Here is a 27,796-nt window from a genome sequence, read left to right on the forward strand (position 1 = left end):
GGGGGAAAATTGGGGAAAAATTGAAGGATCTGGGGAAAATTTGGGAGGAATTTGGAGAAAATTTGTGGGAATTTGGGGGGAATTTGGGGAAAATTGGGAAAATATGGGGCATTTGGGAGAACTTTGGAGGGATTTGGGAGTATTGGGAGGGATTTGGGGGAATTTGGAGAAAATTCATGGGAATTTCAGACAATTTGGGGGGAATTTGGGGAAAAATTTTGGGGGAAATTTGGGTAATTTGGGGGGACTTTGGGAGAATTTTGGGGGAAATTTGGGGGGATTTTGGGGAAAATCAAGAATTAGGGGGACAATTTGGAATTTGGAAGGAAATTTGGGGTGGAAATTTTGGGAATCTGGGGGGAAATTTGGGAAGTTGGGAAAAAATTTGGGCCTCTCAGCAACTCCAAACTTTGGGAATTTTTGGGAACGCCCCCAAAATGCCTAAAATTCAATTTTTTTCCCCATTTTAGGGCGAGCCAGGACCCCCCGGCCCCCCCGGCAAGGACGGACCCCCCGGACTGCGCGGAGTCCCCGGGGAGAGGGGCCTGCCCGGGGCCCCTGTGAGTCACCAAAAATGGCCAAAATAGCCCCAAAAATACCCCAAAATCACCCTAAAAAATGGCCCAAAAATCCCAAAAAAATCCCCCCAAAATAGCCCTGAAAAATTCCCCAAAATAGCCCCAAAATAGCCCAAAATAGACCCAAAATAGCCCAAAAATGGCCAAAATCACCCCAAAAATCCCCGAAATTTACCCTAAAAATGGGCAAAAATGGCCCCAAAATAGCCCCAAAAATGGCCCCAAAATGGCCCTAAAAATGGCACCAAAATAGACCCAAAATAGACCCAAAAATGGCCAAAAAATCGCCCCAAAATATCCCCAAATCACCCCAAAACCGGCGCAAAATCACCCCAAAAAATGGCCAAAAAATAGCCCCCAAATAGCCCCAAAACAGCCCCAAAATCACCCCAAAAATGGCCAAAAAAGTCCCAAAAATTACCAAAAAACAGCCCCAAAATGGCCCCAAAATGGTCCTGAAATGGCCCCAAAATGGTCGTGAAATGGCCCCAAAAATAGCCCCAAAATGGCCCCAAAAATGGCCCAAAATAACCCTAAAAATGGCCCAAAAATCATCCCAAAAATGTCCAAAAAATAGCCCCAAAAATGGCCAAAAATCACCCCAAAAATGGCCCAAAATCACCCCAAAATGGCCCCAAAATCACCCCAAAAATGGCCCAAAATCACCCAAAAATGTCCAAAAAATAGCCCCAAAAATGGCCAAAAATCACCCCAAAATGGCCCAAAATCGGCCCAAAATCACCCCAAAAATGGCCCAAAATAGCCCCCAAAATGGCCCCAAATCACCCCAAAATGGGCCAAAATAGCCCCTAAAATGGCCCAAAATCACCCAAAAATGGCCAAAAAATGGCCCCAAAATAGTCCTGAAATGGCCCCAAAATGGTCCCAAAAAATCAAAAAAAGGCCTCAAAATAGCCCCAAAATAGACCCAAAAATAGCCAAAAAATAGACCCAAAACCAGCCCCAAAATGGCCCCCAAAACACCCCATAAATAGTCCCAAAATAGACCCAAAATAAACTCAAAATAGTCCTAAAAATGGCCAAAAAATAGCCCCAAAAATGGCAAAATATCACCCCAAAAATGGCCAAAAATCACCCCAAAAATGGCCAAAAAATAGTCCTGAAATGACCCTAAAATGGCCCCAGAATAACCACAAAAATATCCCAAAAATAGCCCCAAAATGCCCCCAAAATAGCCCCAAAAATGGCCAAAAAATAGCCCCAAAAATGGCCCCAAAATGGCCCCAAAATAGACCCAAAAAATCAAAAAAAGGCCCCAAAATAGACCCAAAAATAGCTCCAAAATAGCCCCAAAATAGACCCAAAATACACCCAAAAATAGCCAAAAAGTAGACCCAAAACCAGCCCCAAAATGGTCCCAAAATAGACCCAAAATAGCCCCAAAATAGACAGAAAAATAGACCCAAAATAGACACAAAAACGGCCCCAAAATAGTCCTGAAATGGCCCGAAAATTGCCCCAAAATGCCCGGAAAAATTCCCAAAAAATGTCCCAAAACACACCTCCAAAAATAGCCCAAAAATAGCCCCAAAAATCCAAAAAAGCGCCCCAAAATAGCCCCACAAATAGAACCAAAATAGCCACAAAATGGCCTCAAAATGGCCCCAAAAACAGCCCCAAAATGCCCCCAAAATGGACCCAAAATAACCACAAAAATGGCCACAAAATACCCCAAAAATCCCCTGAAGAATTCCCAAAAATAGCCCCAAAAAATCAAAAATTTAGCCTTAAAATAGGCCAAAAATGACCCAAAAACAGCCCCAAAATGGCCCCAAAATAGACCCAAAATAACCCCAAAAATGGCCCCAAAATGGCCCCAAAAATGGTCCCGAAATGGCCCCAAAATAGCCCCAAAATAGATGCAAAATAGCCCAAAAATGGCCAAAATCACCCCAAAATCACCCTAAAAATGGGCAAAAAATGGCCCCAAAATAGCCCCAAAATAGCCCCAAAATGGCCCCAAAATAGACCCAAAATAGACCCAAAAATAGCCAAAAAATAGACCCAAAACCAGCCCCAAAATGGCCCCAAAATAGACCCAAAATAGACCCAAAAATAGCCAAAAAATAGACCCAAAACCAGCCCCAAAATGGCCCCAAAATCCCTAAAGTTCCCAAAAAATCCCAATAAAATCCCCAAAATCACAATAAAAACCCTGAAAAAACACCCCAAAATTTCCTAAATAATTCCCCCCAAATTTCCCAAAAATATCCCCCAAAAAATTCCCCAAATCCCAAAAAAAAATCCGGATTAAAACCCTGAAAAAAAAAATCCAAAATTTTCCCCCAAATTTCCTCTCAAATTTCCCAAAAAAAAAAAAAAAAAATCCAGAAAAATCCCCCCAAAAAACCCTCAAAATCCCTCAAAAATCAAGATAAAAAAAACCCCCAAAAAGTCCCCCCCAATCCCCAAAAAATTCCCTCCAAATTCCCTAAATTTTCCCCCCAAAAATTCCCAAAAAATTCCTCCAAATCCTCCCCAAAATCCCCCCAAAAATCAGGATAAAAACCCCCCCAAAAATCCCCTGAAAATAAAAAAAAATTCCCAAAAAATCCCCAAAAATTCCCAAACCTCCCCAAAAAATCCACAAAAAAATCGAGTTAAAATCTCCCCCAAAAAAATCCCCAAAAATCCCTAAAATTCCCAAAAAATTCCCAATCAAATCCCCAAAATCACAATAAAAACCGTGGGAAAAAAAATCCCAAAAAATTCCCCCAAAAAATCAGGTTAAAAACTCTGGAAAAAATCCCCAAAATATTCCCTCAAATTTCCCAAAAAATTCTCAAAAAATCCCAAAAATTAAAAAAAAAAATCCCAAAAAACCCTGAAAAATCCACAATAAATCGGGATAAACCCCACCCCCAAAAAATCCCAAAAAACTCCAACAAAATCCCCAAAAATCCCCAATAAAATCCCCAAAATAACGATAAACCCCCCCAAAAAAATTCCAAAAAATTCCCAATAAATTCCGCCCAAATTTTCCAAAGAAAACCCCCCAAAAATCCCCAAAAAACCACCAAATTTCCCCCCAAAAATCAGGATAAAAACCCCTAAAAAGAATCCCAAAAAATCACCCCAAAAATCAGGATCAAAATCCAAAAAAAAATTCCCAAAAAATCCCCAAAAATTCCCCCCAAATTCCCCAAATTTGCCCCCAAAAATTAAAAAAAAAAAAAATCCCAAAAAAATCCCCAAAATCCTCCCAAAAATCAGGATAAAAACCCCGAAAACAAAAAATCCCAAAAATCACAGAAGAATTCTCCCAAAATTTCTCCCAAAAAAAAATCCAAAAATTCCAAAAAAATTCACTCCAAATTCCCTAAATTTCCCCAAAAAATGCCCAAAAAAATTCCCCAAAAAATGCCCAAAATCCCCCCAAAAATCAAGATAAAAACCCCGAAAAAAATCCCCAAATCCAAAAAAAATTCCCTCCAAATTCCCTAAATTTCCCCAAAAAATGCCCAAAAAATTCCCCAAAAAATGCCCAAAATCCCCCCAAAAATCAATATAAAAACCCCGAAAAAAATCCCCAAATCCAAAAAAAATTCCCTTCAAATTCCCTAAATTTCCCCCAAAAAATCCCCAAAAAAACCCCCCAAAAATTCCCCAAAAAAATCCCAAAAATGTCCCCAAAAATCAGGATGAAAATCCCACAAAAAATCAAAAAAATCCCCCCAAAATCCCCCAAAAAATCCCAAAAAATCCCCCCAAAAAAACCCAAAAAATTCCTCAAAAATCCCCCAAAATCCCCAAATCCCCCAAATCCCCCAAATTGCTCAAAATGTTGAAATTTTTCCCCCAAATAATTTGTGTATTTTTCCCATTTCAGGGCGTTGGGGGCCTGAAAGGCTCCGAGGGACCCCCCGGGACCCCCCGGGCCAGCGGTGAGAGAGTCACCCAAAATTCCAAAATTAGCCCAAATTCCCCAAATTTATCCCAAAATCCCCAAATTTACCCAAAAATTCCCCAAATTTCCCCCAAAATCCCCCAAATTTCCCCCAAAATCCCCAAATTTACCCAAAAATTCCCCCATTGAGCCCAAAATCCCACAATTTAACCCCAAAATTCCAAAATATTTTATCCCCAAATTCCAAATTTATCCCCAAATTCCCCAAATTTACCCCAAAATCCCCCAAATTTATCCCAAAATTCCCCCAAATTTCCCCCAAAAATTCCCCCATTGAGCCCAAAATCCCCCAATTTAACCCCAAAATTCCAAAATTTTATCCCCAAATTCCCAAATTTATCCCCAAATTCCCCAAATTTACCCCAAAATCCCCAAATTTACCCCAAAATCCCCCAAATTTCCCCCAAAAATTCCCCCATTGAGCCCAAAATCCCACAATTTAACCCCAAAATTCCAAAATTTTATCCCCAAATTCCCAAATTTACCCCAAAATTCCCCAAATTTACCCCAAAATTCCCCAAATTTATCCCAAAATTCCCCCAAATTTCCCCCAAAAATCCCCAAATTTACCCAAAAATTCCCCCATTGAGCCCAAAATCCCACAATTTAACCCCAAAATTCCAAAATTTTATCCCCAAATTCCCAAATTTACCCCAAAATTCCCCAAATTTACCTCAAAATTCCCCCAAATTTATCCCAAAATTCCCCCAAATTTACCCCAAAATCCCCCAAATTTACCCAAAAATCCCCAAATTGCCCCCAAAATCCCCCAAATTTCCCCCAAAAATCCCCAAATTTATCCCAAAATTCCCCCAAATTTCCCCCAAAAATCCCCAAATTTACCCCAAAATTCCCCATTGAGCTCAAAATTTGACAAATTTATCCCAAAATTCCCCAAATTGCCCCCAAAATTCCCCAATTTCCCCCAAAATCCCCCAAATTTCCCCAAAATTCCCTATTAAACCATTTACCCCAAAAATTCTCCAATTTACCCCAAAATTCCCCAATTTAACCCCAAAATTCCCCCAATTTTCCCCCCAATTTTCCCCCCAATTTCCCAATTTTCCCCCAATTTTTCCCGAATTTTCCCCAATTTTTTTCCTCATTTTTTCCCCATTTTTCCCCCAATTTTCCCCCAATTTCCCCCAATTTTCCTCCAATATCCCCCAATTTTTTCCCCAATTTTCCCCCATTTTTCCCTCAAAATTTCCCCCAATTTCCCCCCAATTTTTTCCTCATTTTTTCCCATTTTTCCCAATTTTCCCCCAATTTTCCCCCAATTTTTCCCCAATTTTCCCCCAATTTTCTTCCAATTTTCCCACAAACAATTCCCAATTTTCCCCCAGTTTCCTCCATTTTTTCCCCCAAATTTTTCCTTATTTTTCCCAATTTTCCCCCAATTTCACCCCAATTTCCCCCCAATATTTCCCCCAATTTCCCCCAAATTTTTTCCTCATTTTTTCCCCATTTTTTCCCAATTTTTCCCCATTTTTCCCAATTTTCCCCCAATTTTCTCCCAAATTTCCCCTAATTTTTCCCCGATTTTTCCCCAATTTTTTCTCAATTTTCCCCCAATTTCCCCCCAATTTTGTCCCTGGAATTTCAGGATTTTTTCCCCAAAATTCCCCAAACTTTTCCCAATTTTTCCCAATTTTCCTCCAATTTCCCCCAATTTTCCCTCAATTTTTTCCCATTTCCCCCCAATTTTCCCCCAATTTTCCCCCAATTTTTTCCTCATTTTTTCTCCAATTTTCTCCCAATTTTCCCCCAATTTTCCCCCCAATTTTCCCCATTTTTTCCCCAATTTTGTCCCCAGAATTTCAGGTGTTTCCCCCAATTTTTCCCCCATTTCCTCCAATTTCCCCCCAATTATTTTTTCCCAAATTCCCCATTTTCCCCCAAACTCATTTCTATTTCCCCTCCTTAAATCCCAATTTTTCCCCAATTTTTTTCCTCATTTTTACCAATTTTTCCCCCATTTTTTCCCCAATTTTCTCCTGATTTTCCCCCAATTTTCCCCAAATTTTTCCTAAATTTTTCCCCCAATTTTCCTCCAATTTTCCTCAATTTCCCCAATTTTCCCCAATTTTCTCCCAATTTCCCCCAATTTTCCTCCAACTTTCTCCAATTTTTCCCCAATTTTCCGTATGGAATTTCCATATTTTTTCCCCAAAAATTCCCCAAATTTCCCCCAATTTTCCCCATTTTCCCCCATTTTTTTCCCCAATTTCCCCCCAATTTTCCCCATTTTTTTCCCCATTTTTTCCCCATTTTTTCCCCAATTTCCCCCAATTTCTCCCAATTTTCCCCCAATTTTCCCTTGATTTTTCCCCAATTTTCCCAATTTCCCCCATTTTTTTCCCCATTTTTTTCCCAATTTCCCCCCAATTTTCCCCCAATTTCCCCAATTTTTTCCCCAAATTTTTCCCAATTTCCCCCCAATTTTCCCCCAATTTTCCCTCAATTTCCCCCCAATTTTCCCTCAATTTTTTCCCATTTTCCCCAATTTCCCCCAATTTTTTTCCCCATTTTTTTCCCAATTTCCCCCCAATTTTCCCCCAATTTCCCTCAATTTTTTCCCATTTTCCCCCTGAATTTCAGAATTTTTTCCCCAATTTTCCCCCAATTTTCCTCCAATTTTCTCCCAATTTCCCCCAATTTTCCTCCAACTTTCTCCAATTTTTCCCCAATTTTCCGTATGGAATTTCCATATTTTTTTTCCCCAAATTTCCCAAATTTCCCCAATTTTCCCCATTTTCCCCCATTTTTTTCCCCAATTTCCCCCCAATTTTCCCCATTTTTTTCCCCATTTTTTTCCCCATTTTTTCCCCAATTTCCCCCAATTTTCTCCCAATTTTCCCCCATTTTTCCCTTGATTTTCCCCAATTTTCCCCAATTTCCCCCATTTTTTTCCCCATTTTTTTTCCCAATTTCCCCCCAATTTTCCCCCAATTTTCCCCAAATTTTTCCCCAAATTTTTCGCAATTTTCCCCCAATTTTCCGCAATTTTCCTCCAATTTCCCCCAATTTTCCCTCAATTTTTCCCATTTCCCCCAATTTTCCCCCAATTTTCCCCCAATTTTTTCCTCATTTTTTCTCCAATTTCTCCCAATTTCCCCCCAATTTCCCCCCAATTTTTCCCCATTTTTTCCCCAATTTTGTCCCCAGAATTTCAGGTGTTTCCCCCAATTTTTCCCCAATTTTCCTCCAATTTCCCCCCAATTATTTTTTCCCAAATTCCCCATTTCCCCCCAAACTCATTTCTATTTCCCCTCCCTTAAATCCCAATTTTTCCCCCAATTTTTTCCTCATTTTTACCAATTTTTCCCCATTTTTTTCCCCAATTTTCTCCTGATTTTCCCCCAATTTTCCCCAAATTTTTCCTAAATTTTTCCCCCAATTTTCCTCCAATTTTCCCTCAATTTCCCCCAATTTTCCTCCAATTTTCTCCCAATTTCCCCAATTTTCCTCCAACTTTCTCCAATTTTTCCCCAATTTTCCGTATGGAATTTCCATATTTTTTCCCCAAAATTCCCCAAATTTCCCCCCAATTTTCCCCATTTTCCCCCATTTTTTTCCCCAATTTCCCCCCAATTTTCCCCATTTTTTTCCCCATTTTTTTCCCCATTTTTTCCCCAATTTCCCCCAATTTTCTCCCAATTTTCCCCAATTTTCCTTGATTTTTCCCCAATTTTCCCCAATTTCCCCCATTTTTTTCCCCATTTTTTTTCCCAATTTCCCCCCAATTTTCCCCCAATTTCCCCCAATTTTTTCCCCAAATTTTTCCCAATTTCCCCCAATTTTCCCCCAATTTTCCCTCAATTTCCCCCCAATTTTCCCTCAATTTTTTCCCATTTTCCCCAATTTCCCCCAATTTTTTTCCCCATTTTTTTCCCAATTTCCCCCCAATTTTCCCCCAATTTTCCCTCAATTTTTTCCCATTTTCCCCCTGAATTTCAGAATTTTTTCCCCAATTTTCCCCCAATTTTCCTCCAATTTTCTCCCAATTTCCCCCAATTTTCCTCCAACTTTCTCCAATTTTTCCCCAATTTTCCGTATGGAATTTCCATATTTTTTTCCCCAAATTTCCCCAAAATTTCCCCCAATTTTCCCCATTTTCCCCCATTTTTTTCCCCAATTTCCCCCCAATTTTCCCCATTTTTTTCCCCATTTTTTTCCCCATTTTTTCCCCAATTTCCCCCAATTTTCTCCCAATTTTCCCCCAATTTTCCCTTGATTTTTCCCCAATTTTCCCCAATTTCCCCCATTTTTTTCCCCATTTTTTCCCAATTTCCCCCCAATTTTCCCCCAATTTTCCCCAAATTTTTCCCCCAAATTTTTCGCAATTTTCCCCCCAATTTTCCGCAATTTTCCTCCAATTTCCCCCCAATTTTCCCTCAATTTTTTCCCATTTCCCCCCAATTTTCCCCCAATTTTTCCCCCAATTTTTTCCTCATTTTTTCTCCAATTTTCTCCCAATTTTCCCCCAATTTTCCCCCCAATTTTTCCCCATTTTTTCCCCAATTTTGTCCCCAGAATTTCAGGTGTTTCCCCCAAATTTTCCCCAATTTTCCTCCAATTTCCCCCCAATTATTTTTTCCCAAATTCCCCATTTTCCCCCCAAACTCATTTCTATTTCCCCTCCTTAAATCCCAATTTTTCCCCCAATTTTTTCCTCATTTTTACCAATTTTTCCCCATTTTTTCCCCAATTTTCTCCTGATTTTCCCCCAATTTTCCCCAAATTTTTCCTAAATTTTTCCCCCAATTTTCCTCCAATTTTCCCTCAATTTCCCCCAATTTTCCTCCAATTTTCTCCCAATTTCCCCCAATTTTCCTCCAACTTTCTCCAATTTTTCCCCAATTTTCCCTATGGAATTTCCATATTTTTTTCCCCAAAATTCCCCAAATTTCCCCCATTTTTTCCCCAATTTCCCCCCAATTTTTCTCCCAATTTCCCCCCATATTTTCCCCAATTATTTTAATTAAATAATTTCAATTAATTCCCATTTTTCCCCGCAGGGTTTTGGGGGCTCAGTCGGTTCTCGCGGCCCCGCGGGTCCCTCGGGCCCCCCCGGCCGGCCCGGCCCCCCCGGGACCCCCGGCAGCCCCGGGGACAAGGGGCAGCCCGTGAGTCATTAATTAATAATAATTAACACTAATTAATATTAATTGGGGGCTCTGGGAGGGGTTTGGGGGTGAAAATTTGGGGTTTGGGGGAGAAAATTTGGGGATTTTGGGGGTTTTGGGGTCCCAGATTTCAGGAATTCCCAAAACTGGGGACAAGGGACAGCCCGTCAGTCACTAATTAACGCTAATTAGCACTAATTAACACTAATTGGGGGGGCTGGGAGGGGTTTGGGGGGGAAAATTGGGCATTTTGGGGGTTTTGGGGTCCCAGATTTCAGGAATTCCCAAAACTGGGGACAAGGGACAGCCCGTCAGTCACTAATTAACGCTAATTAACACTAATTAACACTAATTAACATTAATTGGGGGGCTGGGAGGGGTTTGGGGGGGAAAATTGGGGATTTTGGGGGTTTTGGAGTCCCAGATTTCAGGAATTCTCAAAATTGGGGACAAGGGGCAGCCCGTGAGTCACTAATTAGCGCTAATTAACACTAATTAACACTAATTAACAATAATTGGGGGGGCTGGGAGGGGTTTGGGGGGGAAAATTTGGGGATTTTGGGGGTTTTGGGGTCCCAGATTTCAGGAATTCCCAAAACTGGGGACAAGGGACAGCCCGTCAGTCACTAATTAACACTAATTAACACTAATTAACACTAATTAACACTAATTGGGAGGGCTAGGAGGGGTTTGGGGGGGAAAATTTGGGGATTTTGGGGGTTTTGGGGTCCCAGATTTCAGGAATTCCCAAAATTGGGGACAAGGGGCAGCCCGTGAGTCACTAATTAACACTAATTAACACTAATTAATATTAATTGGGGGGGCTGGGAGGGGTTTGGGGGGGAAAATTGGGGGTCTGGGGATGAAAATTGGGGGTTTGAGGAGGAAAATCAGGATTTTCGGGGGAGGGAAATGGGGGTTGGGGGAATTTTGGGGAGATTTCGGGGGAAAATTGTGATTTTGGGGGAATTTTAGGGAATTTTGGGGGAATTTTGGGAAATTTGGGAAGTCTGGGAGGGGTTTGAGGGCCAAAATTGGGGATTTGGGGGGAATTTTGGGAGGGGTTTGGGGGGAAATTTGGGGGGATTTGGAGGATTTAGGGGGAATTCGGGGGAAATTTGGAGTATTTTGGGATTTTTAGGGGGAATTTGGGGGATTTGGGAGGAATTTGGGGGAAAATTTGGGGATTTTTGGGGAAATTTGGAGGTTTGGGGCAAAAATTGGAGGATTTCAGGAGATTTTGGGGGCATTTGGGAGGATTTTTGGGGGGATTTTAGGGATTTGGGGGAGAAAAATTGGGGGTTTGGGGGGGAATTTGGGTGGAAATTCAGGGGATTTGGGGAAAATTTGGGGAAATTTGGGGGGAATTTGGGGAAAACTTGGGGAGATTTCTGGGATTTTGGGAGGGTCTGGGAGGGGTTTGGGGTGAAAATTTGGGGTTTGGGGAGGGGGAAATTTGGGGATTTTGGGAGTTTTTGGGGTCCCAAATTTCAGGGATTCCCAAAATTGGGGACAGGGGGACAACCCGTGAGTGAATAATTAACCTAAATTAACCCAAATTAAACGAAATTAAACACATTTGGGGATTTGGGGAAATCTGGGAGGGAGTTGGGGGAGGAAAATTGGGGATTTGGGGGATTTTGGGGGAAATTTGGGGATTTTGGGGGGAATTTGGGCAGAAAATTTGGGGTTTGGAGGGGAGAAATTTGGGGATTTTAGGGGGGATTTAGGGGGGAAATTGGGGATGAAAATTTGGGGATTTGGGGGAAAGAAATTGGGGGTTTGGGGAGTTCGGAGGTGAAATTTGGGGGGGATTTGGGGCAAAAATGGGGGATTGTGGGAGGAATTATGGGTTTGGGGGGAAATTTGGGTATTTGGGACAGAAAACTTGGGGATTTGGGGATGAAATTGGGGGAATTTGGCTGAATTTGGGGCAATTTGGGAATTCTGGGGGTTCTGGGAGGGTCTGGGAGGAGTTTGGGGGTGAAAATTGGGGATTTTGGGGGAAAAAAATGGGTGTTTCAGGGGAAAATTTGGGGATTTGAGGGTATTTGGGGGTGAAAATTGGGGGTTTGGGGTGAAATTGGGGAATATTTTGGGATTTTGGGTGAATTTGGTGGAAGTTTGGAGAAATCTGGGAGAAATTTAGGGGTTCTGGGAGGGGTTTGTGGGTGAAAATTTAGGGATTTGGGGAAAAAATTTGGGGGTTTGGGGGGAAAAAATTGGGGATTTGGGGCTAAAATTTTGGGGGGAATTTTTGGGAGGAATTTTTCAGGGAATTTTGGGGGAAATCTGGGGAATTTTGGGACTTCTGGCGGAGGTTTGGGGACAAAAATTTGGGGTGTTTTGGGGAGGAAATTCGGGATTTTGGGGAGAAAATTGGGGAAATTTTGCGGGGAAATTTGGGGTGAATTTGGGGTAAATATGGGATAATTTGGGGGCTTTGTGTAAAACCCCCAAATTTTTATTTTTCAGGGTGAGAAGGGCGGGCCGGGCCCCCCCGGGCGGGACGGGCTGCAGGGACCCCTCGGCCTGCCCGGACCCTCCGGAGCCCCCGGGGGGCCGGGGGACGACGGGGACAAGGTGGGGACACCCCAAAATCACCCCAAAATAGCACAAAAAATAACCCAAAAATGGCCCCAAAATGGCCCCAAAAATGGCCCCAAAATAGAAAAAAAACCCCCAAAAATGGCCCCAAAATAAAACAAAAATAGAACAAAAATAGAACAAAAAAGGTCCCAAAATAGACCCAAAATAGACCCAAAATAACCCAAAAATGGCCCCAAAAATAGCCTCAAAATAGCCCAAAAATAGAACAAAAAATAACCCAAAAACGGCCCCAAAAATGGTCCCAAAAATAGAACAAAAATGGTCCCAAAAATGGCCCCGAAATGGCTCCAAAAATGGCCCAAAAATAGAACAAAAAATGACCCAAAAATGGCCCAAAAATGGCCCAAAAATGGCCCCAAAATGGCCCCAAAATGGCCCAAAAATAGAACAAAAAATGACTCAAAAATGGCCCCAAAATGGCCCCAAAATAGCCCCTAAAATAGAACAAAAAATGACCCAAAAATGGCCCCAAAATGGCCCCAAAATGGCCCAAAAATGGCCCCAAAAATGGCCCCAAAATGGCCCCAAAAATGGCCAAAAATAGAACAAAAAATGACCCAAAAATGGCCCCAAAATGGCCCCAAAAATGGCCCCAAAATGGCCCCAAAAATAGAACAAAAAATGACCCAAAAATGGCCAAAAATAGCCCCAAAAATGGCCCCAAAATAGACCCAAAAGAGTCCCAAAATGGCCCCAAAATAGCCCCAAAATAGACCCAAAATAGACCCAAAAATGGCCAAAAATAGAACAAAAAATGACCCAAAAATGGTTCCAAAAATAGCCCCAAATTCCCCCACAAGTTCCCCAAATTTCCCCCAAATTCCCTCAAATCTTCCCAAAATTCCCAGATTTTTACCTCAAATTCCCCCAAATTTCCCCAAATTCCCCAAATTCTCCCAAATTTTCCCCAAATCCCCAATTTTTCTCCTAAAATCCTCAAAAATTTCCCCTAAATTTCACAATTTCTCCCAAATTTCCCTCAAATTCTCCCAAATTTCCCTCAAATTCTCCCAAATTTCTCCAAAATTCCCACAAATTTCCCCCGAAATTCCCCAAAATTCCCACAAATCTCCCCAAATTTCACCTAAATTTTCCCCAAATTCTCCCCTAAAATTCCCCCAATTTTCCCCTTCCCAAAACCCCAAAATTTCCTCAAAACTCCCAAATTTTCCTCCCCAAATTCCCCCAAATCTCCTCAAATTTCCCCAAATTTCCCCCAAAATCCGTAAATTCCCCCAAATTCCCCCAAAATCCTCCAAACTCCTCCAAATTCCCCCAAATCTCCCCAAATTCCCCCAAATTTCCCCAAAACTCCCTCAAATTTCTCCCAAATTCCCCCAAATTCCCTCAAATCTTCCCAAAATTCCCAAATTTTTGCCTCAATTTCCCAAATTTCACCCCAAAAATCCTCAAATTTCCCAAAATTTCCCCTGAATTTCCTCAAAATTTCCCCCAAATTTTCCCCCAAATCCTCAATTTTTCTTCTAAAATCTCCCAAATTTCCCCAAATTCCCCAAAATCCCCCCCAAAATCCCCCCAAATTCCCCGAAATTTCCCCAAATTTCCCTAAAATCCCCTCAATTTCCCTAATTTCCCCCTAATTTTCCCCAAACTCCCAAAACCTCCCCAAATTTCCCCAAATCTCCCCAAATTCCCCCAAATTTCCCCAAATCCCCCAAAATCCCCCCAAACTCCACCAAATCCTCCCCAAATCCCCCTAAAATTCTCCCCAAAAATCCCCAAATTTCCCTCAAATTCCCCTAAAAATCCCTGAAAATCTCCAGAATCCCCAAAATTCCCCCAATTTTCCCCAAAATTCCCCCAATTTTCCCCAAAATTCCCCCAATTTTCCCCAAAATTCCTCCAATTTTTCCCAAAACCCCCAAAATCCCCAAATTTCCCCCCAGATTTTCCCCAATTTTGCCTCGAATTTCCCCCAAATTTTCCCCAAATTCCCCCAAAATTGCCCAAAATCCCCAAAATTTCCCAAATTTCACCCAAAAATCCCCCAAATTCTCCCCAATTTCAGGGCGAGGTTGGCGAGCCGGGCCCCAAAGGCCCCAAAGGCACCAAAGGGGAACACGTGAGTCAAAACCCCCCAAAAAAACCCCAAAAAACCCCAAAAACCCCCCAAAAAAACCCCAAAAACCCCCAAAAAATCCCCCAAAAAAACCCCCCAAAAAATCCCAAAATTTTGGAATTTTCCCCCAAATTTTGGGCCCCTTTTCTCCCAAAATTTTTAATTTTTTTTTTATTTTTTTCCCAAATTTTTTTTAGGGACCCCCAGGACCCCCCGGACCCGTCGGAGGAGTCGGACAGCCCGGGGCTGCCGTGAGGATTTGGGGGGAATTTGGGGGAAATTTGGGATTTTGGGGATTTTTTGGGGATTTGGGGGAAATTTGGGGGGATTTGAAGGAATTTTGGGGATTTTTTGGGGGGATTTTGGGGGAGATTTGAGGGAATTTTGGGGGAAATTTGGGGAATTTGGGGGAAAATTGAGAATTTTGGGGGAATTTTAGGGGATTTTGGGGAAGATTTGGGGAGGTTTGGGGGGATTTTTTTGGGATTTTGGGGGAAAATTTGGAAAAATTTGGGGGAAATTGGGGGGATTTGGGGGAAATTTGGGGAAAATTTGGGGGAATTTGGGGAAATTTGGGGGATTTTGGGGGAATTTGGGGGAAATTGGGGGATTTCAAGGGGAATTTGGGGGGATTTTGGAGGAATTTGGGGTAAAAATTGGGGAAATTTGGGGGATTTGGGGGATTTTGGGGAATTTGGGGGATTTTGGGGGAATTTTGGGGAAAATTTGTGGGAAATTTGGGGGATTTTTTGGGGATTTTGGGGGAAATTTGGGGAAAATTAAGGGGAAATTCGAGATAATTTGGGGGGATTTGGGAGGATTTGGGGAGGTTTGGGGAGATTTTTTTTTTGGATTTTGGGGGAATTTGGGGGAAAATTGGGGGAATTTGGGGAAATTTAGAGGAAATTTAGGGGAAATTTGAGGGAATTTGGGGATTTTAGGGCGATTTGGGGGAATTTTGGGGGAATTTGTGGGAAATTTGGGGGAATTTGGGGGGATTTGGGGGAATTCGGGGGAATTTTGGGAAAATTGCGGAAATTTGGGGGAATTTTGGGGGATTTGAGGGATTTTGGGGAATTTTGGGGGGAAATTGTGGGAATTTTGAGGGGATTTGGGAGAAATTGGGGTGATTTGGGGAAATTTGGAGAAAAATTTGATGAAATTGGGAGAAATTTGGGGGAATTTGGGGATTTTTGGGGAAAATTCGGATATTTTGGGAAGTTTGCAGGGATTTGGTGGGAATTTGAGGAAATTTGGGGGATTTTTGGGGATTTTTGGGATATTTTGGGGCTATTTTTGGGTTATTTTGGGGGATATTTTGGGTTATTTTTGGGTGTGGTTTTTGGGTTATTTTGGGGCTATTTTTAGGGTTATTTGGGGTTATTTTGGGTGGGATTTTTGGGTTATTTTGGGGTTATTTTGGGTGGGATTTTTGGGGCTATTTTGGGTTTATTTTGGGCTATTTTGGGTTATTTTGGGTGGAATTTTGGGGTTTTTTTGGGGTTATTTCTTGGTTATTTGGGGTTATTTTTGGGTGGGATTTTGGGGTTATTTTTGAGGGATTTTTGTTATTTTTTGGGATATTTTGGGTTATTTTGGGGTTATTTTGGGGATATTTTGGGTGTATTTTTGGGTAATTTTTGGGGCTATTTTGGGTTATTTTGGGGCTATTTTGGGTTATTTTGGGTGGGATTTTTGGGGTTATTTTTGGGTGGGATTTCTGGGTTATTTTGGGGTTAATTCGGGTGGGATTTTGGGGCTATTTTGGGGTTATTTTGGGGTTATTTTGGGGTTATTTTGGGTGGGATTTTGGGGTTATTTTTGAGGGAATTTTTCGGTTATTTTGGGGATATTTTGGGTTTATTTTAGGTTATTTTTAGGTTATTTTGGGTGGGATTTTTGGGTTATTTTGGGTTATTTTTGAGTGGGATTTTGGGATTATTTTGGGTCATTTTTGGGGCTATTTTGGGTTATTTTGGGTGGGATTTTGGGGTTATTTTTGGGTTGTTTTTGTGGATATTTTGGGGCTATTTTTAGGTTATTTTGGGTGGGATTTTGGGGTGTATTTTTGGGTTATTTTTTGATTATTTTGGGGGCTATTTTGGGTTATTTTTGGGTTATTTTGGGTGGGATTTTTGGGTTGTTTGGGGGGATATTTCGGGTTATTTGGGGGGCTATTTTGGGGATATTTTGGGTTATTTGGGGTGGTATTTTTGGGGATATTTTGGGTTATTTTTATGGATATTTTGGATATATTTTGGGGTTATTTTGGGCTATTTGGGGTGGGATTTTTGGGTTATTTTGGGGTTATTTTTGTGGATATTTTGGGTTATTTTTGTGGATATTTTGGGAACATTTTGGGTGGGATTTTTGGGTTATTTTGGGTGGGATTTTTGGGTTATTTTGGGTGGGATTTTGGGTTTATTTTGGGGCTATTTTGGGTTTATTTTGGGTGGGATTTTTGGGGCTATTTTGGGTTTATTTTGGGGCTATTTTGGGTCATTTTTGGATGGGATTTTGGGGTTATTTTGGGTGGGATTTTTAGGTTATTTTTGTGGATATTTTGGGAACATTTTGGGTTATTTTGGGGTTATTTTGGGTGGGATTTTTAGGTTATTTTTATGGATATTTTGGGCACATTTTGGGTTATTTTAGGGGTTATTTTGGGTGGGATTTTGGCCTCCCTGACCCCATTTTTCCCCCTCCCAGGGCACTGATGGGGCTCCGGGCCCTCGGGGCCCTCAGGGGCACTTTGGGGTCAAAGGGGACGAGGGAACTCGAGGCTTCAACGGCCCCCCCGGCCCCATCGGCCTCCAGGTCAGCCCAAAACACCCCAAATCCATCACAAATTCAGCCCAAAATAGCCCAAATTCATCCCAAAAAATCCACCCAAAACTGCCCAAAAAATTCCCAAAAAATCCAGCCCAAAATACCCAAAATTCACCCCCAAAAATCACCCCAAATTCACCCCAAAAATCACCCCAGAAATCCCCAATTCTACCCCAAAATCCCCCCAAAAAAACCCAAAAAATCCACCCCAAAAATCCCAAAATTCACCCCAAAATCCATCCCAAAAAATCCCCCCAAAATCCCTAAAAATCCCCCCAAAAATCCCCAAATTCACCCCAAAAATCACCCAAAACTGCCCAAAAAATTCCCAAAAAATCCAGCCCAAAATACCCCAAATTCACCCCAAAAATCACCCCAAATTCACCCCCAAAAATCATCCCAAAAATCCCCGATTTCATCCCAAAACAGACAAAAAAAAATCCCCCAAAAATCCACCCCAAATCCAGCAAAAAAAAAATCCCGAAATTCACCCCAAATCCACACAAAAATCCCTAAAAAATCCCCTCCAAAACCCCCAAATCCACCCCAAAATACCCCAAATTCATTCCAAAAATCACCCCAAATTCACCCACAAAATACCCCAAATTTACCCCCAAAAAATCACCCCAAAAAATCCACCCGAAACAGCCAAAAAAAACCCCAAAAATCCAGCCCAAATCCACCCCAAAATACCCCAAATCTACCCTAAAAAAATCACCCCAAATTCATCCCAAAATTCACCCCGAAATCCCCCAAATTCACCCTCAAATATCCATTCAAAAGAGCCAAAAAAATCCCCCAAAAAATCCATCCCAAATCCCTAAAAAAATCCCAAAATTCACCTAAAAATTCACCCCAAACCGCCAAAAATGCCTAAAAAATTTACCCCAAACCCAGCCAAAAAAAATCCCAAAATTCACCCCAAAATCCACCCCAAAAAATCCCCAAACTGACCCAAAAATCATCCAAAAATCACCCCAAATTTCCCCCCAAAATCACCCCAAATTCACCCAAAAATGCCCCAAATTCACCCCAAAAATCACCCCAAATTCACCCCGAAATACCACAAATCCACCCCAAAAATCCACCCAAAAAACCCCCAAATTCACCCAAAATTCCACCCCCAAAAAATCCCCAAATTCACCCCAAAATCCCTCCAAAAATCTCCCAAAAAATCCCTAAAAAAATCCACCCAAAAAATCCACCCAAACCCCCCTGAAAATCCGAATTTTACACCCAGAATCCCAAAAATCTAAAAAATAAAAAAATCCCAATTTTCCCCCCAAAATTCCCAGAGTTTTCTCCCTCCACCCCCCAACCCCTCCCAAAACTCCCCCAAATTCCCCAAAATTCCCAAATTTCCCCCAAACCCTCCAAAATCCTCCCCAAACCCCCAATTTTTTTCCCAAAAATCCCAAATTTTCCCCCCAAATCCCAATTTCCCCCCCCCCAAAATTCCCAAAAATTTTCCCGCAAAAATCCCCGTTTTTCCTCCCCAAAATCCCAATTTTTCCCCTAAAAATCACATTTTTTCCCCAAAAAATCCCATTTTTTCCCTGAAATTTTCTCCTTCCTTCCTCCAACTCTTCCCAAATTCCCCAAAATTCCCCAAAATCCCCCAAAATTCCCCAAAACTCTCCATAATTCCCCAAAATTTCCCCAAAATTCCCAAATTTCCCCCAAACCCTCCAAAATTCTCCCAAAATCCCCAATTTTTTTCCCCAAAAATCCCAGATTTTCCCCCAAAAATCCCAATTTCCCCCCCTGAAATTCCTGGTTTTCCCCCAAAATTTCCCAAAATTTTCTCCCCAAAAATCCCAATTTTTCCTCTCCCAAATTCCAATTTTTCCCCAAAAAATCCCAATTTTTCCCCAAAAAACCCCATTTTTTCTCCCAAATTTTCTCCTTCCTTCCTCCAACTCTTCCCAAATTCCCCAAAATCCCCCAAAATCCCCCAAAATTCCCCAAAACTCTCCATAATTCCCCAAAATTTCCCCAAAATTCCCAAATTTCCCCCAAACCCTCCAAAATTCTCCCAAAATCCCCAATTTTTTCCCCAAAAATCCCAGATTTTCCCCCAAAAATCCCAAATTCCCCCCCTGAAATTCCTGGTTTTCCCCCAAAATTTCCCAAAATTTTCTCCCCAAAAATCCCAATTTTTCCTCTCCCAAATCCCAATTTTTCCCCTAAAAATCCCAATTTTTCCCCAAAAAACCCCATTTTTTCTCCCAAATTTTCTCCTTCCTTCCTCCAACTCTTCCCAAATTCCCCAAAATTCCCCAAAATTTCCCCAAAATTCCCCAATTTTTCCCAATTTTTCCTTCCAGGGCTCTCCGGGTCCTGCAGGTGACAAAGGCGAGACGGGCGACGTGGGGCCCCTGGTGAGTGACCTTTGACCCCCCAAAAATCCCCAAAAAATTCCCAAAAAATCCCCAAAAAAATCCCAAAAAATCCCCCAAAAATTCCCCAAGAATTCCCCAAAAAATTTCCAAAAAATTCCCAAAAAAATTCCAAAAAATACCAAAAAATTCCCAAAATTTTCCCAAAAAATTTCCCAAAAATTCCCAAAAAATTCCCAAAGAATTTCCAAAAAAATACCAAAAAATTCCCAAATTTTTCCTAAAAATATCCTGAATTTTTAACCCTAAAATTCCCATGTTTTTGTTTTTTTCCAGGGTCCCCCCGGCCCCCCCGGGCCCCGCGGACCTGCCGGAGCCTCCGGAGCTGATGTGAGTAAAAATTCCCAAAAATTCCTAAAATTCCCATAAAAATACCTGAAAAAATCACCCCAAAAATTCCCCAAAAATTTGCAAAAAAATCTAAAAAAATCCCCCCAAAATCCACCCAAAATTCACCAAAAATTCCCAGAAAATTCCCAAAAATTCCCCCCAAAATTCCCAATAAATTCCAAAAAAAATCCCCCCCAAAATACCCAGAAAACTAAAAAAAATTTCCCCCCAAAAGTTCCCAAAAAAATTTCCCTAAAAAAACCCCAAAAATTAAAAAAAAAATCCCCAAAAATTCCCCCCCAAAAGTTCCCCAAAAATCCCCCAAAAATTCCCAAATATTTCCAAAAAATTCCCAAAAATTTCCAAAAAAATCCAAAAAAATCCCCCCAAAATCCCCCAAAAATTCTCTAAAAATTCTCAAAAATCCTCCAAAAAATTCCTAAAAAATTCCCCCAAAAAATCCCCAAAAATCCCCCAAAAATTCCCAAATATTTCCAAAAAATTCCCCAAAAATTCAAAAAAACCCCAAAAAATTCCCCAAAAATCCCCCCAAAATCCCCCCCCCAAAATTCCCAAAATTTTCCCAAAAAATTCCCCAAAAATCCCAAAAAAAATTTCCCTCCAAAAATTCCCAAAAATTCCCCAAAAATTCCCCAAAAATCCCCCCAAAATTCCCAAACTTTTCCCAAAAAATCCCCAAAATCCCCCCAAAAATCCCTCCAAAAAATCCCCAAAAAATCCCAAAACAATTCCCAAAAAAATTCAAAAAAATTCCCAAAAATCCTCCAAAAATCCCCCCAAAAAAATCCCCCCCCCAAAATCCCCCCAAAATTCCCAAAATTTTCCCAAAAAATTCCCAAAAAATCCCCAAAAAATCCCCCCCGAAAAATCCCCCCAAAAAAATCCCCCCGAAAATCCCCCAAAAATTCCCAAATATTTCCAAAAAATTCCCAAAAAATTCCAAAAAAAATCCCAAAAATCCCCCCAAAATTCCCAAAACTTTCCCAAAAAATTCCCCAAAAATCCCCAAAAAAATCCCAAAAAAATCCCAAAAAATCCCCCAAAAATTCCCCAAAAATCCCTGAAAAATCCGAAAAAAAAATCCCCCAAAAAATTCCCTAAAAATTCCCAAAAATCCTCCAAAAAATTCCTAAAAAATTCCCAATTTTTCCTTTCAGGGCCCTCAAGGTCCCCCCGGAGGCGTCGGGAATTTGGGCCCCCCCGGAGAGAAGGTGAAAATTCCCAAAATTCCCAAAATTCCCAAAATTCCCAAAATCCAAAATCCCAAAAAAAAAAAAAAAAAATTTTGGGGATTCCTGGACGGAATTTTGGGATTTTCTGTCGGAATTTTGGGATTTTCCAGTTGGAATTTTGGGGTTTCTGGGAGGGACTTTGGGGTTTTCCATCGAAATTTTGGGATTTTCCAGTCGGAATTTTGGGATTTTCCGTCGGAATTTTGGGGTTTCCAGAGGGAATTTTGGGCTTTTCATTCAGATTTTTAGGATTTTCCTGTTGGAATTTTGGGATTCCCAGGAGGAATTTTGGGATTCCAGGAGGAATTTGGGGTTTCCAGTTGGAATTTTGGGATTTTCCATCAGAATTTTAGGGTTTCCAGAGGGAATTTTGGGATTTTCTGTCAGAATTTTGGGATTTTCCAAGGAAATTTTGGGGTTTCCTGGTGAAATTTGGAGTTTCCGGGAGGAATTTTGGGATTTTCCAGTTGGAATTTTGGGGTTTCTGGGAGGGACTTTGGGGTTTTCCATCGAAATTTTGGGATTTTCCGTTGGAATTTTCGACTTTTCAGGAAGAATTTTGGGATTCCCAGTTGAAATTTTGGAATTTCCTGTTGGAATTTTGGGTTTTTCCATCAAAATCTTGGGATTTTCCGTAGGAATTTTGGGATTTTTCAGTTGGAATTTTGGGATTTTCCATCAGAATTTTGGGGTTTCCAGGAGGGATTTTGGGGTTTTCCATTGGAATTTTGGGATTCCAGGAGGAATTTTGGGATTTTCCATCAAAATCTTGGGATCTTCCAGTTGGAATTTTGGGGTTTCCATTGGGAATTTTGGGATTTTCCAGTTGGAATTTTGGGATTTTCCGTCGGAATTTTGGGGTTTCCAGGAGGAATTTTGGGCTTTTCATTCAGATTTTTAGGATTTTCCTGTTGGAATTTTGGGATTCCCAGGAGGAATTTTGGGATTCCAGGAGGAATTTGGGGTTTCCAGTTGGAATTTTGGGATTTTCCATCAGAATTTTAGGGTTTCCAGAGGGAATTTTGGGGTTTTCTGTCAGAATTTTGGGATTTTCCAAGGAAATTTTGGGGTTTCCTGGTGAAATTTGGAGTTTTCCGTCGGAATTTTGGGATTTTCCAGTTGGAATTTTGGGATTTTCCAGTTGGAATTTTGGGATTTTCCATCAAAATTTTGGCATTTTCCGTAGGAATTTTGGGATTTTTCAGTTGGAATTTTGGGATTTTCCATCAGAATTTTGGGGTTTCCAGGAGGGATTTTGGGGTTTTCCATTGGAATTTTGGGATTCCAGGAGGAATTTTGGGATTTTCCATCAAAATCTTGGGATCTTCCAGTTGGAATTTTGGGGTTTCCATTGGGAATTTGGGATTTTCCAGTTGGAATTTTGGGATTTTCCGTCGGAATTTTGGGGTTTCCAGGAGGAATTTTGGGATTCCAGGAGGAATTTGGGGTTTCCAGTTGGAATTTTGGGGTTTTCCATCGAAATTTTGGGATTTTCCATCAGAATTTTGGGATTTAAGGAGGAATTTTTGTTTTTTCCCGTTTCCAGGGTGATCCCGGCGAGTCGGGAGCTCCGGGAATTCCGGGGGAACCGGGAAACGAGGTCAGGGAAAATCTATTTGAATTTATTAAATTTTTCATTTTTAAATTTTTAATTTTAATTTTCACATTTAAATTTAATTTATTTTTTTTTTAATTTTATTTTTTTTGTTGTTGTTGTTTTAATTTTAATTTTGAATTTTAATCCTAATTTGAGAACCAAAGTCAGGGGAAAATCCATTTTTAGTTTCTTAATTTTTAAATTTAAATTTTAATTTATATTTTAATTTATGTTTTAATTTTTATTTTTATTTTTATTTTTGGTTTTAATTTTAATTTTGAATTTCAATCCTAATTTGGGAACCAAGGGCAGAAAAAAAGCCCTTTTTCCTTTTTTAATTTTTTTAATTTTTTATTTTATTTGTTGGATTTAAATTTAATTTATATTTTAATTTTAATTTTAATTTTTATTTTTGGTTTTAATTTTAATTTTGAATTTTAATCCTAATTCGGGAAACAAGGTCAGGGAAAAATCCATTTTTCCTTTTTTAATTTTAAATTTTTAATTTTAATTTTCACGTTTAAATTTAATTTATATTTTAATTTTTTATTTTAATTTTTTGGTTTATTTCGAGAAGCGAGGTCAGAACTCAGATCCCTTTTTTCCTTTTTTAATTTTTTTAATTTTAATTATTTTTTTTAATTTTTAATTTTTATTTTTTATTTATTTTTATTTTTATTTTTGATTTTGGTTTTAATTTTTAATTTTTAATTTCAATCCTAATTCATGAAACCAAGGTCAGAACCCAGAGCACATTTTCCTATTTTATTTATTAAATTTCAATTTTAATTTATATTTTAATTTATGTTTTAATTTTTATTTTTATTTTAATTTTAATTTTTAATTTCTATCCTAATTCGAGAAACAAGGTCAGGGGAAAATCCATTTTAGTTTCTTAATTTTTAAATTTTAATTTTAATTTATATTTTAATTTATATTTTAATTTTCATTTATATTTTAATTTTAATTTTTATTTTTGGTTTTAATTTTCGTTTTGAATTTCAATCCTAATTCGGGAACCAAGGGCAGCAAAAATCCATTTTAATTTTTAATTTTAATTTTCACATTTATATTTTAATCTATGTTTTAATTTTAATTTTTATTTTAATTTTTTGGTTTTGATTTGAATTTTGAATTTCAATCCTAATTCGGGAACCAAAGTCAGGGGAAAATCCATTTTAGTTTTTTAATTTTTAAATTTAAATTCTAATTTATATTTTAATTTATATTTTAATTTTTATTTTAATTTTTTGGTTTTAATTTTAATTTTGAATTTCAATCCTAATTCAGGAACCAAGGGCAGCGAAAATCCATTTTAATTTTTAATTCTCACATTTAGATTTAATTTATGTTTAATTTTAATTTTTTATTTTAATTTTTTGGTTTTAATTTGAATTTTGAATTTCAATCCTAATTCGGGAACCAAGGGCAGAGCCCAGAGCTCGTTTTCATTTTTTAATTTTTAAATATTAAATTTTAATTTTAATTTCTATTTTAATTTTAATTCTAATTCTAATTTTTGGTTTTAATTTAGAATTTTAATTTTTAAATTTTAATTTTTTTGGTTTTAATTTTCATTTTTTAATTTTAATCCTATTTCGAGAAGCGAGGTCAGAACTCAGATCCCTTTTTTCCTTTTTTAATTTTTTTAATTTTAATTATTTTTTTTTTAATTTTTAATTTTTATTTTTTATTTATTTTTATTTTTATTTTTGATTTTGGTTTTAATTTTAATTTTTAATTTCAATCCTAATTCATGAAACCAAGGTCAGAACCCAGAGCACATTTTCCTATTTTATTTATTAAATTTTAATTTTAATTTATATTTTAATTTATGTTTTAATTTTAATTTTTATTTTAATTTTTAATTTCTATCCTAATTCGAGAAACAAGGTCAGGGGAAAATCCATTTTAGTTTCTTAATTTTTAAATTTGAATTTTAATTTATATTTTAATTTATATTTTAATTTTAATTTTAATTTTTATTTTTGGTTTTAATTTTCGTTTTGAATTTTAATCCTAACCAAGGTCAGCAAAAATCCATTTTAATTTTTAATTTTAATTTTCGGATTTATATTTAATTTATGTTTAATTTTAATTTTTATTTTAATTTTTTTGTTTTAATTTTAGTTTTGAATTTCAATCCTAATTCGGGAACCAAGGGCAGCGAAAATCCATTTTAATTTTTAATTTTAATTTTCACATTTATATTTAATTTATGTTTTGATTTTAATTTTTAGTTTTAGTTTTAGTTTTAATTTGAATTTTGAATTTTAATCCTAATTTGAGAACCAAAGTCAGGGGAAAATCCATTTTTAGTTTCTTAATTTTTAAATTTTAATTTTAATTTATATTTTAATTTTAATTTATATTTTAATTTTAATTTTTATTTTTGGTTTTAATTTTCGTTTTGAATTTTAATCCTAACCAAGGTCAGCAAAAATCCATTTTAATTTTTAATTTTAATTTTCACATTTATATTTCATTTATGTTTTAATTTTAATTTTTATTTTAATTTTTTGGTTTTAATTTCAATTTTGAATTTCAATCCTAATTCGGGAACCAAGGGCAGCGAAAATCCATTTTAATTTTTAATTTTAATTTTCGGATTTATATTTAATCTATGTTTTAATTTTAATTTATATTTTAATTTTTTGGTTTTAATTTTAATTTTGAATTTCAATCCTAATTCGGGAACCAAGGGCAGCAAAAATCCATTTTAATTTTTAATTCTCACATTTAGATTTAATTTATGTTTAATTTTAATTTTTTATTTTAATTTTTTGGTTTTAATTTGAATTTTGAATTGCACGGTTCAAATTTTAATTTCAACCTTATTTTTAATTTTTAATTATAAATTCTATTTTTAATTTCTTATTTCTAATTTCTAATTTTAATTTTTTTAATTTTTTAATCTTTAATTTTTAGTCTTTCATTTTTAATTTGTAATTTTTAATTTTTATTTTTTAATCTTTAATTTTTAATTTGTAATTTTTAATTTTTATTTTTAATTTTTATTTTTTTAATCTTTAATTTTTAATCTTTAATTTTTAATCTTTAATTTTTAATCTTTAATCTTTAATCTTTAATTTTTAATTTTTAATTTTTAATTTTTAATTTTTAATTTTTAATGTTTAATTTTTAATTTTCAATTTTTAATTTTTAATTTTTATTTTTTAATTTTTAATCTTTAATTTTTAATTTTTAGTCTTTAATTTTTAATCTTTAATTTTTAATTTTTATTTTTTAATCTTTAATTTTTAATCTTTAATTTTTTAATCTTTAATCTTTAATCTTTAATTTTCAATTTCTAATTTTTAATTTATGATTTATAATTTTTAATTTTTAATCTTTAATTTCTAATTTTTTATTTTTTATTTTTAATCTTTAATTTTTAATTTTCAATTTCTAATTTTTAATTTATAATTTATAATTTTTAATTTTTAATCTTTAATTTCTAATTTTTTATTTTTTATTTTTAATTTTTAATTTTTAATTTTTAATTTTTAATTTTTAATTTCTAATTTCTAATTTTTAATGTTTAATTTTTAATGTTTAATTTTTAATTTTCAATTTTTAATTTTTAATTTTTATTTTTTAATTTTTAATCTTTAATTTTTAATTTTTAGCCTTTAATTTTTAATCTTTAATCTTTAATTTTTATTTTTTAATCTTTAATTTTTAATCTTTAATCTTTTAATCTTTAATCTTTAATTTTTAATTTTCAATTTCTAATTTTTAATTTATAATTTTTAATTTTTAATCTTTAATTTCTAATTTTTTATTTTTTATTTTCAATTTCTAATTTTTAATTTATAATTTATAATTTTTAATTTTTAATCTTTAATTTTTAATTTTTAATGTTTAATTTTTAATTTTCAATTTTTAATTTTTAATTTTTATTTTTTAATTTTTAATCTTTAATTTTTAATTTTTATTTTTTAATCTTTAATTTTTAATTTTTATTTTTTAATCTTTAATTTTTAATCTCTAATCTTTTAATCTTTAATCTTTAATTTTTAATTTTCAATTTCTAATTTTTAATTTATAATTAATAATTTTTAATTTTTAATCTTTAATTTCTAATTTTTTATTTTTAATTTTTAATTTTTAATTTTTAATTTTTAATCTTTAATTTTTAATTTTTAATCTTTAATTTCTAATTTTTGATTTTGAATTTTTAATTATTAATTTTTAATTTCAGGGTCCCCGGGGTGAGCGAGGCCCCAAAGGTGAATCCGGAGGCGCCGGAGCCGCCGGAGCCGCGGGAGGGATCGGCCCCCGAGGGGACCCCGGGCCCAAAGGGAACCCCGTGAGTCACCAAAAATACCACAAAAATTATCCCAAAAACCCCAAAAAATTATCTCAAAATTATCCCAAAAAATCCCTAAAATTATGCCAAAAAAAAAAAAAAAAAAAATCCAAAAAAATCCCCCAAAATCCACCCAAAATTATCCCCAAAAAATCCCCCAAAATCCACCCAAAATTATCCCAAAAAAATCCCCCAAAATCCACCCAAAATTATCCCAAAAAAATCCCCCAAAATCCACCCAAAATTATCCAAAAATATCCCCAAAAATTATCCCCAAAAATCCCCCAAAATTATTCAAAAAATTATCCCCAAAAATAATTCCCGAAATTCTCCTTAAAAATGCCCCCCAAAAATAAACCCCAAATTCCCCAAAATCCCCCAAAAATTATCCCAAAAAAATCCCCCAAATTATCCCCCCAAAAATTATCCCAAAATTATCCCCAAATTATCCCAAAATCCCCCCCAAAATTATCCCAAAAAATAAAAAAAAAAATCCCCAAAAAAATCCCCAAATTTTTCCCCAAAAAATCCCCAAAAATTATCCCAAAAAAATCCCCAAAAAATCAAAAAAAAAAAATCCCCAAAATAATCTCTAGAATAGTCCCTAAAATAATCCCCAAATTCCCCAAAATCCCCAAAAAATTATCCCAAAAAATCGCCCGAAATTATTCCAAAATAATTCCCAAAATTAAAAAAAAAAAAATCCAAAAATATCCCCAAACCCCCCCCAAAATCCCCCCAAAATTCCCCA

At 36.9% G+C, this 27,796-nt stretch overlaps 1 protein-coding gene across 1 annotated transcript in view; it reads left to right on the forward strand.

Annotated features, from left to right (window-relative positions):
- COL11A2 (collagen type XI alpha 2 chain) overlaps positions 1-27,796 on the forward strand; it is a gene marked incomplete at its 5' end in the record, with an annotated part of 87,304 nt that overhangs the window by 21,920 nt on the left and 37,588 nt on the right. The window contains 13 exon segments of the mRNA XM_083881729.1: positions 471-560; positions 4,429-4,458; positions 4,460-4,483; positions 9,528-9,635; positions 12,111-12,218; positions 14,275-14,328; positions 14,523-14,576; positions 17,035-17,142; positions 19,482-19,535; positions 19,830-19,883; positions 21,062-21,115; positions 22,683-22,736; positions 26,938-27,045. Coding sequence (XP_083737855.1) covers positions 471-560; positions 4,429-4,458; positions 4,460-4,483; positions 9,528-9,635; positions 12,111-12,218; positions 14,275-14,328; positions 14,523-14,576; positions 17,035-17,142; positions 19,482-19,535; positions 19,830-19,883; positions 21,062-21,115; positions 22,683-22,736; positions 26,938-27,045 — 900 coding nt within the window.

This window comes from Zosterops lateralis, assembly GCF_965231275.1.
Source record: "Zosterops lateralis genome assembly, chromosome: 35".
In the NCBI taxonomy this organism is placed as follows: Eukaryota; Metazoa; Chordata; class Aves; order Passeriformes; family Zosteropidae; genus Zosterops; species Zosterops lateralis.